This window comes from Numenius arquata, chromosome Z, assembly GCF_964106895.1.
Source record: "Numenius arquata chromosome Z, bNumArq3.hap1.1, whole genome shotgun sequence".
Lineage (NCBI taxonomy): Eukaryota > Metazoa > Chordata > Aves > Charadriiformes > Scolopacidae > Numenius > Numenius arquata.
Window position 1 is genome coordinate 51,052,957 of NC_133616.1, and position 17,575 is coordinate 51,070,531.

General features: G+C 46.6%; 1 protein-coding gene across 1 annotated transcript; it reads left to right on the plus strand.

Moving 5' to 3' along the window:
* The first annotated feature begins 6,304 nt into the window (after positions 1-6,304).
* On the plus strand, positions 6,305-17,366 carry TRIM14 (tripartite motif containing 14). Its single transcript, XM_074166726.1, has 6 exons — positions 6,305-6,487; positions 10,507-10,602; positions 11,507-11,740; positions 12,793-12,955; positions 14,186-14,278; positions 16,831-17,366. Exons 1-6 carry the CDS (start codon positions 6,305-6,307, stop codon positions 17,364-17,366), a joined length of 1,305 nt encoding a protein of 434 aa, XP_074022827.1.
* The last annotated feature ends 209 nt before the right edge of the window (positions 17,367-17,575 follow it).

The following is a 17,575-nucleotide window of genomic DNA, read 5'->3' on the forward strand; positions in this document are numbered from 1 at the left end:
ACCAAAGTCCAGGTAGACAATGTCCACAGCCTTCCCTGCATTGAGAAGGCGGGTCACACGGTCATAGAAAGAGATCAAGTTGGTTAAGCAGGACTTCCCTTTCATAAACCCATGCCGGCTGGCCCTGATCCCTTGGCTGCCCTGCACTTGCCGTGAGAGCTCACTCAAGATGATCCTCTCCATGATCTTTCCCAGTACTGAGGTCAGGCTGACAGGCCTGTAGTTCCCCGGATCCTCCTTCCAGCCCTTCTTGTAGATGGGCATCATGTTGGCCACCCTCCAGTCATCTGGTACGTCCCCTGTTGACCAGGATTGTTGATAGATAATGGAGAGAGGCTTGGTGAGCTCTCTTGCCAGCTCCCTGAGTAACCTTGGGTGAATCCCATCCAGCCTCATAGACTTATGCATGTCTAGGTGCATAAGCAGATCATTAACTACTTCCTCCTGGATTATGGGGGAGAAGAACAAAATGAAGTTAGCACAAGATAAGGAAAGCAGGCATATGAAATGCATAGATAACAATGCCAAACAGAAATTCTGCATTTCCTAGCCCTGGCAATCCCTCTCCCAGCTGCATATCCAGACTACGTGCTTACATTGAAACTTGCTGCCTCTTCCTAGCTGTCTTCTCCATCAAACCACATGAAATCAGTCCTGCTTGACCTGAACATTTCCATGCTGGATATGCAGCCTAGATCCTCTCTGGGACTTAGAACATGACACACTAGAGAATCCCTCCCCTCCCTGTGAAAGTAGTATCCCCTGAGTTATTGCAAGACTATGTGGACCATGCATGGTTCAGTGTCATAAGACACCAGCCATGAGAGAAGGTGGTTTCATCTTGAACACTGTAGTGCCTAATATGTTTCTTCACATTTGCTTCAAAGTCCAGCTTGTTTCCTCCCTGTAAAAGATGTAGCTGTTGCTCTTTATCTTGCTGACATCAGAGAAGCAAGAGAACACAGATGGCTTTGGTGAGCTAGATAACTTTTTCTGTTTAGGGGGGACTATGGCTTTTGCAAACTCACAGCCTCCTTAGCCTTTCTTACCTGGAAAGAGACAAAGCAGTGGACTATTCTAATCATGATCAAAGGGAGCAGGGCATTTTCTTTCTCTGTATGGGTACAGTTCTCTGTTTTTGCAGAGTGAACTACAAAAATCTCCTCCTTGATTTGAAAGTAATCATCTTTGGTTGAACCACATATGAGATTGTTCTTCTAAGGATACTGTGCAAATGTGATGTTGTGGCTGGTGTCCTGAAAAGGGTGATTGTACCTATTTTAAAAATTTTAACAACAGTTAATTGCAACTCTATCTAAAGTAAACTACTCAGGCAAAAGCATGTGTCTTATTTTAGAATAAAATAGAATCATTCCAGTTGGAAGGGATGTACAATGATCATGTAGTCCAACTGCCTGATTGCCTCCACACTGACCAAAAGTTAAAGCGTGTTATTAAGGGCATTGTCCAAATGCCTCTTAAACACTGTCAGGCTTGGGGCATTGACCACCTCTCTAGGAATCCTGTTCCAGTGTTTGACCATCCTCTTCATAGAAAAATGCTTCTTTATGTTGTTTTCTAAAGCTCCCCTGGCACAGCTTTGAACCATTCCCATGCATCCTGTCACTGGATAGCAGTGATCCCCCCCTCAGGAAGCTGTAGAGAGCAATGAGGTTACCCCTCAGACTCCTTTTCTCCAAACTAGACAATCCCAGAGTCCTCAGCTGCTCCTCACAGGACATGCCTTCCAGCCCTTTCACCAGCTTTGCTGCCTTCGTCTGGACACATTCAAGGACCTTAGCATCCTTCTTGAATTCTGGGGCCCAGAACTGCACACACTATTCAAGGTGAGGCCACACCAATGCTAAATACAGCGGGATAGTCACCTCTTTTTACTGGCTGGTTATGCTGTGTTTGATGCACCCCAGGATGTGGTTTGCCCCTTTGGCTGCCAGGGCACTGCTGGCTCATATTGAGCCTTCTGTTGACCTGCTCCCCTAGATCCCTTTCTGCAGAGCTTCTCTCCAGCTACTCCTCTCTCAATTTATACTTCTGTCCAGTGTTCCTCTCTCCCAGGTGCAGAACTTGGAATTTGGACTTGTTAAATTTCATCCCACTAATCATTGCCCAGTCCTCCAATCTAGATCACTCTTCAAGGCATCTTGTTCCTCGAGAGAGTCAACTGCACCTCCCAGTTTAGTATCATCAGGAAACTTGCTGATGGTGCATTCAACTCCTGCCTCCAAATCATTGATAAAAATATTGAACAGGACTGGCCCTAGAACTGAGCCCTGAGGAGCACCACTGGTGACTGGTTACCAGCCAGATGTAGCATCATTCACTACACCTCTTTGAGCCCTGCTCTTCAGCCAGTTTTTCACCCAGCACACCATGTATCTGCTCATCTCACAGGTGGACAACTTGTCTGGAAGGATGCTGTGAGGGACAGTAGCAAAAGACTTATTAAAATAAAAAAAACCCTACATCCGTTGCCTTCCCTTCATCCCCTCGGTGGGTGACGCTATTGTAGAAGGATATCATAAAATCATAGAATCATAGAATGGTTAGAGTTGGAAGGGACATTCAAGATCATCGAGTTCCAACCCCCCTGCCATGGGCAGGGACACCTCCCACTAGACCAGGTTGCTCAAAGCCCCATCCAGCCTGGCCTTAAACACTTCCAGGGATGGGGCATCCACAGCTTCCTGGGAAACCTGTTCCAGTGCCTCACCACCCTCACAGTAAAGAATTTCTTTCTGGAATCTAATCTAAATCTCCCCTCTTCCAATTTAAAACCATTACCCCTTGTCCTGTCACTACACTTCCTGACAAAAAGTCCTGCTCCGGCTCTCCTGTAGGCTCCCTTCAGATATTGGAAGGCTGCTATGAGGTCTCCCCGGAGCCTCCTCTTCTCCGGGCTGAACAACCCCAGCTCTCTCAGCCTGTCTTCATAGGAGAGGTGCTCCATCCCTCCGATCATCTTTGTGGCCCTTCGCTGGACCCATTCCAGCAGGTCCATGTCCTTCCTGTGTTGAGGACTCCAAAGCTGGACACAGTATTCCAGGTGGGGTCTCACGAGCGCAGAGTAGAGGGGTAGAATCACCTCCTGCGACCTGCTGGTCACGCTTCTTTTGATGCAGCCCAGGATGCAGTTGGATTTCTGGGCTGCCAGCGTGCACTGCTGGCTCATGTTGAGCTTCTCACCCATGAGCACTCCCAAGTCCTTCTCCTCAGGGCTGCTGTCCAGTCATTCTCCGCCCAACCTGTATTTGTGCCTGGGCTTGCCACATCCCAGGTGCAGGACCCTGCACTTGGCTTGGTTGAACTTCATGTGACTTGCACGAGCCCACCTCTCAAGCCTGTCCAGGTCCCTCTGCATGGCATCCCTTCCCTCCAGCGTGTCAACCAAGCCACTGAGCTTGGTGTCATCAGCAAACTTGCTGAGGGTGCACTGTATCCCACTGTCCATGTCTCTGACAAAGATGTTAAATAGCACTGGTCCCAGAACCGACCCCTGAGGAACACCACTCGTCACTGGCTGCCACTTGGACATTGAGCCGTTGACCAGGACTCTTTCAGTGCGGCCATCCAGCCAGTTCCTTATCCACCGAGTGGTCCATCCATCGAATCCATGAGTTTCCAATTTTGAGACCAGGATGTTGTGCAGGACATTTGCATAAGTCCAGGTAGATGATGTCTGTTGCTCTGCCCTTGTCCACCAAGTCTGTGGCAGTGTCGTAAAAGGCCACCAAATTTGTCAGGCACGATTTGCCCTTGGTGAACTTCTCCATCCATTTTTGTCAGGGATACTTTACTTTTCGGTGTTTTAAAATGTGTTAAAAGAGTTTGCCAGTAAGCAGCCAAATCAGTAACACGACAAGGAAAGACAAAGGTTTCATAATGTCAGTTTGAAATAATTCTGATGTTTCTTTAATGCATACTATCTTTCCATAATGCTGCAGAATGTTTATTTTGAAAAGCTTATCTTTGATAATATATTTTGCTAAAAATTAGCAAGAAATGTATACATCAATACATTTCTTTTTTTCCTTGCATAATTTTCCATATTATGAAATGAAATAGTGAGAATCAAGCCACAAAAACAATCCTACTTTTGTTTACTTTCTTAATGAAAATGTTAAAACACAGACAGCATTCAGTGCCAGTAAAATTGGGAACTTCAAAATTTCATTTGTTTTTCAACTTGAACATGAAAATTGAACTGATGTAGCACTACTAAGACACTTTCTAATCTATTGTAAAGTTAGATTACTTAAAAATATACAGACACATGTAAGAGATTCCAGAATGTACTCTTGACACAGATTGTTTCCCTGCACGATCCCTCTGCAAATAGCTAATCCTGAGGAAAACCAAAACAAACTGATTTCTGCAATAAAAATTCTTTCTCTTCCCAAGACAGAGGGAAGGGTGGCTTCTATTGAAAGCACTTTTATTGAAAGTGCTTTCTTCACTTTCTATTGAAAGTACAGGATTCTTAGCGTCAGCCGTATTTAACATTCACCCCTTGTGTGGCAGGGATTCAAAGCTGTTTAATGTCTACAGGTATTGTGTAACTGCCATTTCAAATTACATTCCTCAATGTCTTTGCCAAAGTGCTGATTCAGGTGTTTTTTTGTAGATGGTTGCAGAAAATGTCCAGATCCTCACCAGAACTTGTAAACTGTACATGAAAACAGACTTCGCTCCTCCCTTTCACCTCTATGCACAAGCACAAAGATGGAGGCAGAGTTTCTATTAGTCATTTTCTGTACAAAGAAATAGAGAATGCTACAGCTAAACAAAAGCCAGGACTCTGTGCATTGCTGCTGGCTCCACACACAAACTTTGCAGAGATGCACCCCTAGCTTGCAGAAGGCTTATGAGATCTGAAGTCAAAAGAAGGAAAGTACTGTTTCATCTCAAAACTAACAGGTGAAGACTTAACCCTATTCTCACCCCACCAGCCCACTTCACCCTTGTTCCCCAATAGGCTTTCAGGATGAGATGGTGCTGAAGCAGGAAAACGTTACGACTTCCTGTTTTCGTCTTGATCTAAAACTACTTCTCTCCACTGCTGGTGCTGGAGGATAGTTCTTGGCCAAGAACAGCCTGAGGCATGCTCTGAGACATTTAAACCCCGTTTTGAAAGCTTAATGGGGTTCCCTCCAGAAAGATAAATGTGGGAGCTGCATGCAAAGAGCAGGGTCTCTCCTGCTCTTCTCACCTCTCACAACCACTGTGCAGCAGCATTTTCCCATAGTATTAGACAGCAAAGTACCGGGGTAAAAGTGTGTCTGATTTTAGTACATGATATCAGCACCTGACTATGCAAACATTTCCATTTTATTGTAGCTCTTTCCTCTAAAGTAAACAATTAAAACCACTGAAAAGCCCAGAGAGGCTAGCTCAGTAAGTTCATTTGCAAAGTCGAATGTGAAATGGGAAATAGTGCCCTAGGTGCTAATAACCTCCAAATTCTAACACTGCAAGTCATGAGCCTCAATGATGTCCTTACAGAAAAACTGGTGATGATGTTTGGATAGGTAGACTAAAAAGTGGATGGAAAACTGCCTGAACTAAGTGCTGTCACCAGGTGTACAAAGTCCAGGTGGTGGCTGGGTACTAGTGCCATTCCTCGGGGATCGATGCTGAGCCCAGTGCTCTTCAATGACCTTATCAACAGCCAGGGCAATAGGATGGAATATGCCCTCAGCAAGGTTGCTGTGACTACAGACCAGGAGGGGGTGGAGCAGGGGATGAGGAATGGCAGAGCCGCGGCGGGGGGGGGGTCACTCTTCTGAGGGGCTGGGAGGTGTCGGAGAAATGCAGTGCTGGAGAAATGCTGGAGAAAAGTGTTTTGCCCAGCCGTAAAACCGCAGGCATTCCTCACAGACGCAGCTGAAATTCCACAAAATAGTCCATTTTCCAACTCGGGTACCAGAGGGAGGCAGGCAGCGGCCCGGCCGCGCAGCTCCCACGGCGCTGCCTCTCGGGCTCCCCGTGCGCCCCGGGAGCCAGCCGCAGCTCCGCCCGGCACCCACCGCTCGGCACCCGCCGCCGAACCGGGGCTCAGCCCGCCGCTGCCGCCCGGCTCCGGCGGGGGGTGCCGCGGCTCGGCCCCGCTCCGCCGCCCGCCCTCTCCCGAGGGCCAGCGCCGCGGGCACCGTCCCGCGCCCTCCGCCGCCCCGGGCGCAGGCACCGCTCACCGGGCGCAGCGCGGAACCCCCGCCCGCCCGCCGCGCCGAGGGCGCCGCCCGCCCGCGCCCCGCCCGCCCGCCCGGCATCCGGCAGGGCGGCCGCCATGGCGCAGGGGCTGCCGTGGGTGCCGGCCCCGGGGGCGCGGGTGTGCGGCGCCCACGCCGGGCGGCCGCTGGAGCTGTTCTGCGAGGACTGCGGGCGCTGCGTCTGCGCCCTCTGCCCGGCCCTGGGCCCGCACCGCGGGCACCGCGCCTGCCTCCTGCCCCACGCCGTCCGCCGCAAGCAGGTGAGCGCCGCCGGCGGGCACGGGGCCGTGTCCCCGGGGCAGGCCCGGCCCGGCCTCCGCCTCCCGCGGGGCCCCCCAGCCTGCTCGGGGCGGCAGAGCCCCGCTGCGGGGGCTGCCGCGGCGGGGACTTTGGCAGAGCAGCTCCTGCGGGGCGGGGGGACGGGACTGGGGTGTGACCAGGAGCTGGGGCGACCACCGGGCACGGAGCTGGAGCAAAGGTCTTCCTTTCTTGGTTGTGTGTCTTGACGCTTTTTTCCTCATTTCTGGGGTTTGTGCAGCTGGGTTTTCTTTTGCCAGGGCGAGATGGTGGCAGCTTCGAGTATTAGTGCAGTGGCCGCAGTAGGCCATGTACCTTCAGCCTTCGACCTTGCTTTGCTTGCCTTATAAAAAAACTTGTGGAGCTCTGGTTTTGTTGTCACATCAACTTTGTAGGCTGTACCGGCTAGCAGAACAAAGTTTCTGTACTTTGACAAGTGCTTTGTAAATCCCATATGGACAGGGCGGTGTCCCAGCAGAGGGACACGGTTCGTGCACGAGAGGGAGAGAGTTACCCAGTCACACCCTAAGTGCACACATAACAGGAGGTGGGACGACAGGTAGGTGACATTGACTGTCACATCACAAGCGGCAGCATTTTCTCTTCAGACCTTGTGTAGGGAATCAGAGGAGTTTGGTTGACTTTTTTTGTCATTTTAGTTGACTTGTTTTTCTTGCCAGCCTGGAAAGTGCCTTTGCCAGAAACATGGATACCACAAGAGAACAGGAAAGGCCATTTCTGTTTATCCCCTTCCCCTGTGGTGGTAGCTTGCTAGACCACAGTGAGTCCCCACGCACAGAGCCTGTTCGCTGCCAGCTCCTTGGGGATAGGGAGCAGGAGTTGTTGTGGGTTAACCCTGATAGGTGGCTAAGCACCACACAGCTGCCTGCTCACTCCCCCTGCCTTCCCTGATGGGACAGGGGAAGAGGAAAGGAAGAATAAAACCAAGAAAACTCGTCTGTTGAGATAAAAATAGTTTAATGAGTAAGGGAGGAGTGGAAGAAGAGAGAAAGAGAACCAAACAAAACAAGTGATGTGAAGGCAATCACTCACCACCTCCCATGGGTAGACCAATGCCCAGCTCAGTTTTTGAGGCTTAGTAAGGCCAGTAGAGATGAAACATAAGGATTTCCCCTGCTCCTGGTAGTTATACTGGTGAGATTCAGAGAGCTGTACAAATTACTACCACCTTCATGAGGAACAGGGAAACCTATCATGAAAAAAACCCACATTTTCATCTTTAAATCTATGGCACTGTGCATTTCAAGAGTACATGCTCTTGCATTTAGAATCTGAAGGGCAGCTAACCATGTACTTTTATTCAGAGGATCAGTGGGAGGCTCTGTCTAGTGTCAAAATCCAGTGAATGTTCAGAATGCTTCCCAGTATACAAAGACCGATCAGAAACACCCCATTATCATTACAGCGATGCTATAACCTGAATGCCTGCAACAAGAAATGCAATCGCTTGGCTGGTAATCACAGTGTCGGTGGTACTCGTGATGTGCCTTGAGGTGCACTGAAGAAGCACAGCTCAGCACAGCTAATGTTCTGCTGTGTCTAGCCCCACAGTCTCTCACCTGCCCCCCTCTGAAATCAGCTGTCCTCTGTCCAGCAGGTTGAACAGTCTTGGTGCACCTGGTGATGCATTTTTGTCATTAGTACCACGAAAGATCCAGGCAATGCTGCCCCATGCTCTCAGTGATATCACGGAGCCAGTGACGTAACCGAGCACTCAGTAAACACTAGTTGGGTCCAGATCTGTAGCTGTTATCAGTGTCATGTTCTGCTGCAACATCCCCAGGTCAGCGTGGCATTTAAACTCTGCAGGGCTGACAAACTGAGCATAAGTGTTGCCTCATGGGCAACAGTTTGCATTTCGGACATGTGCCTCCTTTGAAAACACATGCAATTTTTCATTTGATTATGACAGTCAGAAGGAAATAGGCTCCCAGCAAAAGCCAGAGACTCTGCATCTGGAAGTCCCTTGGCACAGGCACATCCACGCGAGCAGATGAATGTTCTTGCATGGATCAAGACACTCATTTGAGGCCATCCATTCCAGACACGGTTTTCCAGTCCTGTCCCTGAAGGACCAGAGGGCTTCTGCACCACTTGGAAGATTCAGGAGTTCTACTAGATATCAATGATGTTCCTTAATTTATTTTGCAGTCTACACCTCATTCCTTTCCTCAAAGACTGACAAAAGCCACAGAGCAAAACCCAGTCTTCCTTCTCTGCTTGTAAAACATGTGACCTCAGGCACTCGCTCCCTCACAGCAGTGATCATATGCAAACACTTATGCCAACCTCAAGCATTTCTGGTTAAGCATTACTTTCTTTACAGAGGTAAATGCAAGAGCTGCTTCCTAGCAGTGGAGACACCAAGTCTGCAATGCTGGCAGGCAACCCATGTCATTCACCCTGAGGAACCAACTCCAAAAACATTCCTTTAGGGATTGCTTGGATGCCCCAACTCATCCAAGTGAAAACATTGTAAAAGCAAGGATTTCTGAGAGATGAGGCTCCTAGCCCCAGTCAAGCTCACAGGGCACATATCAAGTGCACAGAATGCTGATCATATGTCCTGCCTGCAGGAGCACAGGGAGTGTCCTTCCAGGTTATTTTATAAAACCTTAGATCCAGGGATGAACCAGCTGATGGACCACACACAATGGTTCTCATTTCTTCTTAGCATCCACAGCTAGGATTTGCTAAAAGTACAGAGGAGGGTTCTCACATGCTGCCTGGTTGATGTCACATCACAAGGGCTGCACAGAATAACTGCTCCCAGAAAACAAAATCACTAGTCAAAGTATGATCTCTTAGGTTACAACTACTTTTGATAGTTTGTGCCTGAAATCTCTGCAGCCCGAAGCCAGTAGATGTCAGCAGAGACTTCCTAGGGACAGACTGTCACATGGGGACCAAAATTTCTACCCTGCTTACTTCGTATTTTGGCAGAGAGACACATACCTAGTTATCAACAGCATCTGCTCCCCTGTGTCCGACAGACCCCCAGGGAACCAGCACAACTTGTTGCTTGGTGCACTTTACCCTGGTTGAAATCAAGTTGCCACAGCACAATACCTGCATTCATACATTGCCCCGGTGTCATGAAGGGAATGCAAATGCTGCGGTGAGGTCCCAGCTGCAAGAGGGGGGTACTTCAGGTGAAAGCACACCGGCAGGCAGGAACAGGGCTCTGCGTTGCTCTGACTTCTTCTTTGGTCTTTCCCCTGTGCTGCTGTTTGCTTGCAGCCTAGGGTACTCTCCTCTGCACTTGTACTGCTCCCTAACATGAAGTAAAATGCCGGTGGAATTCAGCGTGACCTGTGCATCTCCTCACAACCTGTGGGAACTAGGAAACTTCCTAATAACACTGCTCCAAAATAGCAGGGAAGGAGTGGGAAAGAGCTCTCTGAAATTGTAGGGAGGAAAAAAAAAAAAGGTTCGGTTCTGAACATCAAACCTCTGTGTTACTACTTCTTAAACCTCCCAAGCTTAACACCACAGCGTGCAGGCCTCAGCAAGCCTCACGGCAGGCTCTCCGCAGTGAGACGAAGCATGAACAGGAAGTATCGGGCGAGCTTGCAAAGCTTCCTGCAGCTGCTCCATGGACAGCTAGACTGGGATGAATTAAAAAAAAGCTCAAGGAAGAACCCCTGTACTAGTTGTGGTGGGAATGGAGTTAATTCTTCTCATAGTGGCTTGTGTGGTGCTGTGGTTTAGATGTGATTAACACTGTGAGTGCCGGAGAGGTTGGGAGGGTATACACGCAGGCAGATGACCTGAACTAACCAAAGATATTATGTACTTTATCATGTCATGCTCAGTACAAAAAAAGGAGAGGAGGGGGCTTAGGTGGGTTAGCCATCTTTTCAGTGACATACTCCCCTATATAGAAAGAAAGCTGGGTATTGATTTCTGTTTTTTACAGATGTTGTTACGAAACTATTTTATTTTGTTTCGCTGCTGATAGGAACTCATGGCATTGTGTTTGAAGGATCTAGAAGAGAGAAAAGAGCAAGAAGATGGTAACAGGAGGAGTGTAGAGCAGGCTGCTAATGATCTGAAGGTAAAGCATGATTTCTTTCTCCACTGGATGGTCATTTTCCAAGGAGAGACATGTTGCTTTCTCTGTAGCTGTCAAAGACCCAGGCAGCTTCTGCTTCTCAGGAAAAAGGTGTATTCCCTGTATCTATCACAACATATTACTGTCAAAGGGAGAGAAGAGGGAAAGGGTCTCCAAAGGCCTGGCCCTCACTCCCTGATCAGCCAAATGTCTCTGGAAGAACAACGTTGAAATTTTTGTACAGAGGAATAGCAAATGGCCCCAACTGCATATGTTATTTTGGCTTCACTGATGTATGTTGCATTGCACTAGACTTTACTATTGAATAGCCTGACTTCAGAGGTAAGTAAACACAAGAACAAATCTCTTGATTTTGTCTTAAGAACGGGAATGTATACTAATCTCCACCTCATTTATAGAGCATGAAATGGCTTTTGCTCTAAGGAGCATCTTTAAACATCTCTGTTGCAGAAATGTCAGGAGGAGCTGGAGGGAGCTCTGTAGAGGTTTGGGACATTGCAGTTTGATGTCACTTCTTTTCAGAAGCTTTCTTTTCCTAGCAGCTCCCTGTCCCTAGCTTGCTTTAAAAGGGGGTAAAGTGTTGCTACTGAAGGACCAGGTCAGCTGCTTGTAGCAGTTAGTATCTGGCCCTGTTACATTCCAGCTGAAAACAGCGTTTTCTGCATAAATAAGCATCTTGGAATCTGCTCTCAAGTTTTTTCATCCAAGACATCAGCAGGTAAATCCTGGCGCTGCTCCCTTAAGGGGTAAACACCCATTTCTCAAGAGGTGCAACAAATTAGTAAAATTCAACTGAAAAGTAACATTGAAGGCCTGGGAGAGAAACAACCTAAATGTTTATGGTCTGTTGACTATTGGGGGGGACGCTCTTCTGCTTCATCTGTAGGAACATGCCATTGTGAGCAAAAGGCAGCTGTCAGACAAAGTGACTGAACTCCAGTTACTACTTCAGGAAGAGGAGAGTCTGGCAAAAAACTTCATTGATGAAAAGACTCAGCAAGCCCTGGAAGCACATGATCAGCAGTTGAAGTCCTGTCAAGAAAAGCTTGCAGTCCTGGAAACCTTCTCATGCCGAATCAGACAAATACAACAGCACAGTGATCCTATTCAGTTGCTGGAGGTGGTATTGTGTGGTCTCTTTCTACCTCTTATAGTCCTGGTAAACTGCTGTAGTGATCTCCTCTGTAGATCCTTCTGTATGTAAGCAACATCTTTCTCACTGTCTTTTAATCTTCTTTTTGTTGGTATTTTGGTTAAGCAGTTTTGTGCCTGATTTTTGAGCTGTTACGTCTTTCTGCTATGGCTTTGATTTCAAGTCTGTATGAAATTCATGTTAATTTTAACCCTACATGGAACAGAGTTATATGTACCTCTTAATCCTAAAGACAAATGCTGTATCAGGTCTTTCTTTGTGCAGTGTAATATGAAGGTCTGAGGAAAGGCAGCCCTCTTGGGAACCTTAGGAGGAAGGCTAAATTGCCTAATTTCTTTAATCACAAGAGATCCTAATCACCCTGAGCAATAGCCATCATTGCACTGGAGGGGGCAATGTTTTTCTTTTTGCGTACAGATAAATGACAACATCTCTTTCCTAATGATCTTCTTCACCTTCCTTCGGAAGAGTATGTTGTCATGTGCTTACGCCCTGACACAAGCCAAAGGATGCCATCCTCCATGGGGGGGCATGTGGTGCATTTTTACATCCTTGCGACTTAGCAGACTTAAGAGTTTGCGTTGTTGTGAGTGATACAGCCCTGGCATTCTGCTGTGTGTTCCAGCAACATATCTCCACATGGGAAGCTTCTCTTCATGGTTTTGGAGAGATTTTTTGTGAGAGAGATTGGATTTTATTCTTTAGTTTGCTTTTAAAACTTAGTGGTTTAATTTTTCCATTGTTGGGGTTTCCCACAAAGGGTTAAACTCATTTCCATCTTGGTGTGTCCTGGAGGCCCCTGTTTTAACCATGACCGATGGGTTCACCATACTTGGGGTAGCCCCTGGCTCCACTGGACCTAATAGGCACGCTGAACATGGCAAGGTTTGCCTGATACAGCCCATATATTCACCTAGTGATGGAGCAGCCCTTGCTCTGTGGTGTGTGGGAGCTGGGAGGGAAGAGTCCATTCATGTTACTATCTCTACTAACTGTAGAATTTGTCTTTCTGCCCTCAGAAGTACACAGAAATTGAAAAGGAAATGCAGGAGCCCAGGCGCCTGTTAGAACATTGGCATCCAACACCTTTCTCATTTGAGCACATACTTAACTATTATAAACACTTTGTGAAAGTTCTTCAGTCCATTCTACAGAAACCACTAGAAGCCCGGCTTAAAGAAGGTACCTGGAAGAGTGCTGTGAATTTTGCTTTCTCCTGCTCTCCTTTTAAATTGTGTGGTCTGTAAGTAAGAGCAGGACTTTTTACCAAATCAGGCTGAAGAAAACAGCAGCTTTTCAGCATGGGTAGCATTCCCTAACAGTATTGGTGTAATGTTGCTATAGCAGTGGTGATTTAGGAACATAAGAGGTTTCTCTTTCTACTCTGAAGACAGCCTTTTGTGCCTTAAAGTTTGTCTGATGCTTTTTTCCAGCTCTGTCATTGATTTCAATACAGCTTATTTCTTCATGCAGAGCTTATATTGCCTATATCCCTAGACCATCACATCTACACAATGTAGCTGTTCTCTCCTTTCAATCACTGTTGTCTGTAAGTGCTCTGGCAGGACATTTGGCAGGCATGGAACATTGGGTACCTGTAAAATCTGAAAGATTTTTCTAATTGATGTACCTGATGATCTTTCTGTCTCAGGCAGTCTGAAAAATTTTCTGGTTTTTGGTACCTTAAAGGTGGGTTAACATTGTCTGCTTAGAGCTCTTTTTGTCTTTGAGCTGGTATTTCATCCTGAAGTGAACTTTGCCATGATTAAGGCAAAGAGTTTTCTAGTGGGACACAGAGCCACAAAGCCAATAACCATGGGGAAACCTTGCCGCTTGTTGAGTTACAAGTGAGCAGGGCAACACCAACCATCACATTTCACCCAGATGCCTTTTAATAATCCCTTTCCTGAGAGTTGCCACCAAGGACATTATATCAGGGTGCTGGGGCAAATGGTCAGACCAGATCTGAAATGCCACTGCAGGATGTGTGGAGTACTGTGCAGGTGCTCTGCAGTTGTCTGCAGCTGCCTGACTCTGTTCTCACCTGATAGAGGGGTGCTTTTTGAGGAATGGGAGTTGCTTACTTGGGGTTGTTCTCAATTGTGTAGTACCTTGGCAACACTGGGATCCAGCACCTCCATGCTATCCAAAAAGCATAAGGGTGAAAGCATACAGAGTGAGTAACCCTTCCCCAGCAAAAGTAACACAGTTTGTCCCATGAAGTTAGAAGGTGAAGTGCGACAGTCTGACTTTCCCCAGGACATGGGTGGAATTCACACCAAGGAGGCAAAACCCAAACACTCTGTCCAGCAAAATTGCCCATGATGTTTTATTTTTAAAATTTTCTTGAGAGTACAGCCATATTCTTGCACTGGCAGTCTTCCTAAACTATCCCTTTTCATCTCTGCCCAGATATTTTCAGTAGCCTTAATGCCACTGCAAAGAAGGAGCCTGGAACAGTGTTGAAAACCATGTCTCCTGTTGATCGGTTGCTTTTCTTAAAACGTAAGTACGGTTGAAAGAAGTTAGAAGCGCTCTGGACACTTACGGCTCAAGAAATTTTACTTTCTGTCTGTGAAATCTTGATCCTGTGTTTTTATTCAGAACTGCCAGTCTGTGAATCAGCTAGTAGCTAATTTAGTTTTTGAAGACTTTTCTATTTTCCACATCATTGGAGTCTATTATTATATGTCTATCATGTAATGTATTAAGGGGTCAATCTACAGGTGATCATTTCCTCTGGTGCTGGTAGGAAAGACGTACAGTGAATAGGTTTCATTTCTCTGATGGGGATGGACATTTCAGGTGGCCTGCAGCAGATGAGGGCTGTAGCTGTTTTTAATCTCAAAACTTTAACATTCCCTATTACCATGGTACCTGGTGGCAAAGGCCTGTTGTAAGAGAAGGTCTGTTTCCCGGCCTGGATCCAGCCCAGTGGAGGCCATGACTGTGGCCAAGTCGGACACTTGACTTCTGGCTGTTACTCAGCAGGAAGGGCAAGGGAGAAGTACTGTGCTGGCGTGTTAGATGCTGTCCCTGCACCTATAGGTTGGTGTGTTCTTAGAGGGGTGTTTTTCAGTCTTGTCACCTTGTTTTGTTTCTGTGCTCTCCTGAGCGAGCGTCTGAGTCCGAACACTGCAACTTTTTCATTCCAAGCAGGTTATCTCAAGTGGAGATGAGCAAACAGGAGTTGCACTTGAAAGTGCAGCAAGTGTTAAGAAATCTGGGCTGCAACAAGCAAAGTCTGTCTTTTCAGCTGTGATGTCGTGGGTCTTTTCCCACTTGTGTCATTTCTGTGCTGCAGGATCCAGACTCTGCAACTGCTCACAGGCCAGTGAAATTGACAAACCGTGGTCATAAATATTTGGACTTAAAGTCACTTAAAATTTTCATCACTTAGAAAAAGTGAAGGAATTTCAGTCCTCCAGTAATCCAAACAACTCTAGCTATTTTGCATTATTTTCCCAGTCAAATTCAAGTTTATGCTTCCAAACATTAGCACCTGGATGCCCTTCAATCCTTGGAGTTTTGTCCTTTTTTTAAAGCAATGGACATATTTCCATGTGTTTGAGACTTAGTAGTTATGCATTTTACAAAAATCTAGGTTTTCAGGTAAATTTGACTCACAGACATCCCTGTTTATTTGCACAGCTTTTCAAGTGCTTGCTAGAAAAAGCAGTCATTGAAGCCAGGCCTTTTAAATACTCCCTACTTTAGGTGTCTTTTGGTCTTGGTGTCACCTGTGTTCTGTACAAACTTAGCATTCTCATTGTTTACCTGCTGGAAGTGACTTGGAACGAAGCCTAACAATAGTCAGTCAAAGGTGGAATCCTGTAGCATGCTGTTTTAACTGCATGAATAATTTCTGTTTCCTGTCTTTTGTCACCAAATATGTGCAGAGATGTGACTTAGGACCTATTCAGACCACACGAATGCCAATATTAGCTTTTCTGACTATAGTGGGGCTCACAACAATTAAGATGTTGCACATGTGAGATGTACCCCTGTAGTGGTACGCTTTTGGAAGTTCTAACTTTGCTTACAGACGTAACGCCAAAATTAAAATCATAAAGGCTTTATTTTTGTTTAGAAAATGGTGATGCTTCAGTTAACGCTCACTGCATGTACGGTGCCATTTGCTTCTCCATTTTATTGCAGTATACAGGTGCAGATCGCAGGGGGCAGAACATTAGCAGTGGGCTCCCTAGCACCGTGACATGCGTTTCACACGTCAGCTACTCTCTCCGCATGTCTTTGCCTCAGTCGAAGCAATTGCTTCATTTCTGGTACCCAGGTGTGTGCAGTGATCCTACCCAGATGAAGATGACCTGTTAGTTAGGCTCTGTGTATAAAACAACCGATAATGGTGCATCACTGACTCCTGTATTTTAAACACAGCTGATGCTAGGGGCCACAGCAAGGCAAGGAGGAGAGGTGGCATCCAGCTGTATCTTATAGTCATAATGCATGTGTACTACTTTATTTTCTGAAACATTACAGGCAAGTATTGAAAGTAAGTCTTTGTTGCAATTAACTGTGCAGTGAATGGACCCTCACTTAATGCGAGAGGTTGGTTCTCTCTTGTGGGCATTGTAATAGGCCACAGTGCTCGTGCTTTCACAGTGGGAGACCTTACTTAGCCTTCCCTGTTCATGGCAGGAAAAGTGTGGGAGAGTAACAGGACCAACAGCGAATGCATTGGAGTGGTTTATGCATTGCTCTGATGGCGGGGGGGGGGGAATCCAGCCTGAATGAAAACAGCTTCTGGCCTTCAGACTATGGAATATGCCAGCTGGCCCAGGTTACACATATTAAACTTATGGGAGAGGGTTCTATGTGACTTACATATTTGTCTTTTATTGACCTGCCTACGCAACTTTAAAGCATCAGTGCATATAAATAGTGCAGGCTTTCTATTAAAAATATCAGTTTTTTCCTTGCAAAACTGCAGGTTCCAAGACACTGCCAGCTGTGAGCTCCTTTGCAGTTTTTTTTGTAATTCGGACTTTCAAGAGTCACGATAAATGTAGTAAGTATGTTTATTGTTTTGACTGCAGATGCGAGATCACCAACGTGGGAATATGACAGCCTTCACCCAAGGCTGAAATTGTCTGATGACCGTCTTGTAGTAAGCTGTAATTGGAGGAGGATATTTTACCCTTGTGGCCCCCAGAGATTCGATAAATTATGGCAAGTGCTAAGCAGAGATGCATTCCTGTCTGGGAGCCATTACTGGGAAGTTGACCTGCTTCATGCTGGAGCAGGGTGGTGGATTGGCGCAGCCTACCCTTCCATTGGCAGGAAAGGAGACTCTGAAACCTCTCGACTGGGCTGGAATAGAGCATCTTGGTGCCTTAAGAAGTTTGATTTTGAGTACTGGGCATTTCACAAGGGGGAGAGAATCCCAGTCTTGGTAGAAGATGATCCTGATCGCATTGGCATTTTTCTGGATTATGAAGCAGGAATCCTTTCATTCTACAATGTTACTAATGGCATGGATCATTTGCACACCTTCCGCTGCAAGTTCACAGAACCAGTTTACCCAGCCGTGAGGCTCTGGGAAGGGTCCATTGGAATATGCAAACTAACATAAGGAACAGAGCAAAATAAAGCCTACTATTTCATGCTTTTCCTATGAAAGCCACTTTAGCAGTGATCTACATTAATTAATCTCTGTCGTAAGAAAGTTGTAACTGTGCTGCTTTTAGAAGGTTAACAGTTAAGTTAAAGAAAACCAACTGTCATTTTTAATGTAGATGCATTTTTCAATGCGGGAACGTGATCTGGCTTTTATAAATGATG

What these genes read in the sequence shown, in the direction of transcription:
- TRIM14 (XM_074166726.1), top strand. Translation starts at nt 6,305, where the DNA reads ATGGCGCAGGGGCTGCCGTGGGTGCCGGCCCCGGGGGCGCGGGTGTGC. An exon ending in ACGCCGTCCGCCGCAAGCAG is followed by an intron (nt 6,488 to 10,506) that starts GTGAGCGCCGCC and finishes CGCTGCTGATAG; the next exon opens with GAACTCATGGCATTGTGTTT. An exon ending in ATCCTATTCAGTTGCTGGAG is followed by an intron (nt 11,741 to 12,792) that starts GTGGTATTGTGT and finishes TTCTGCCCTCAG; the next exon opens with AAGTACACAGAAATTGAAAA.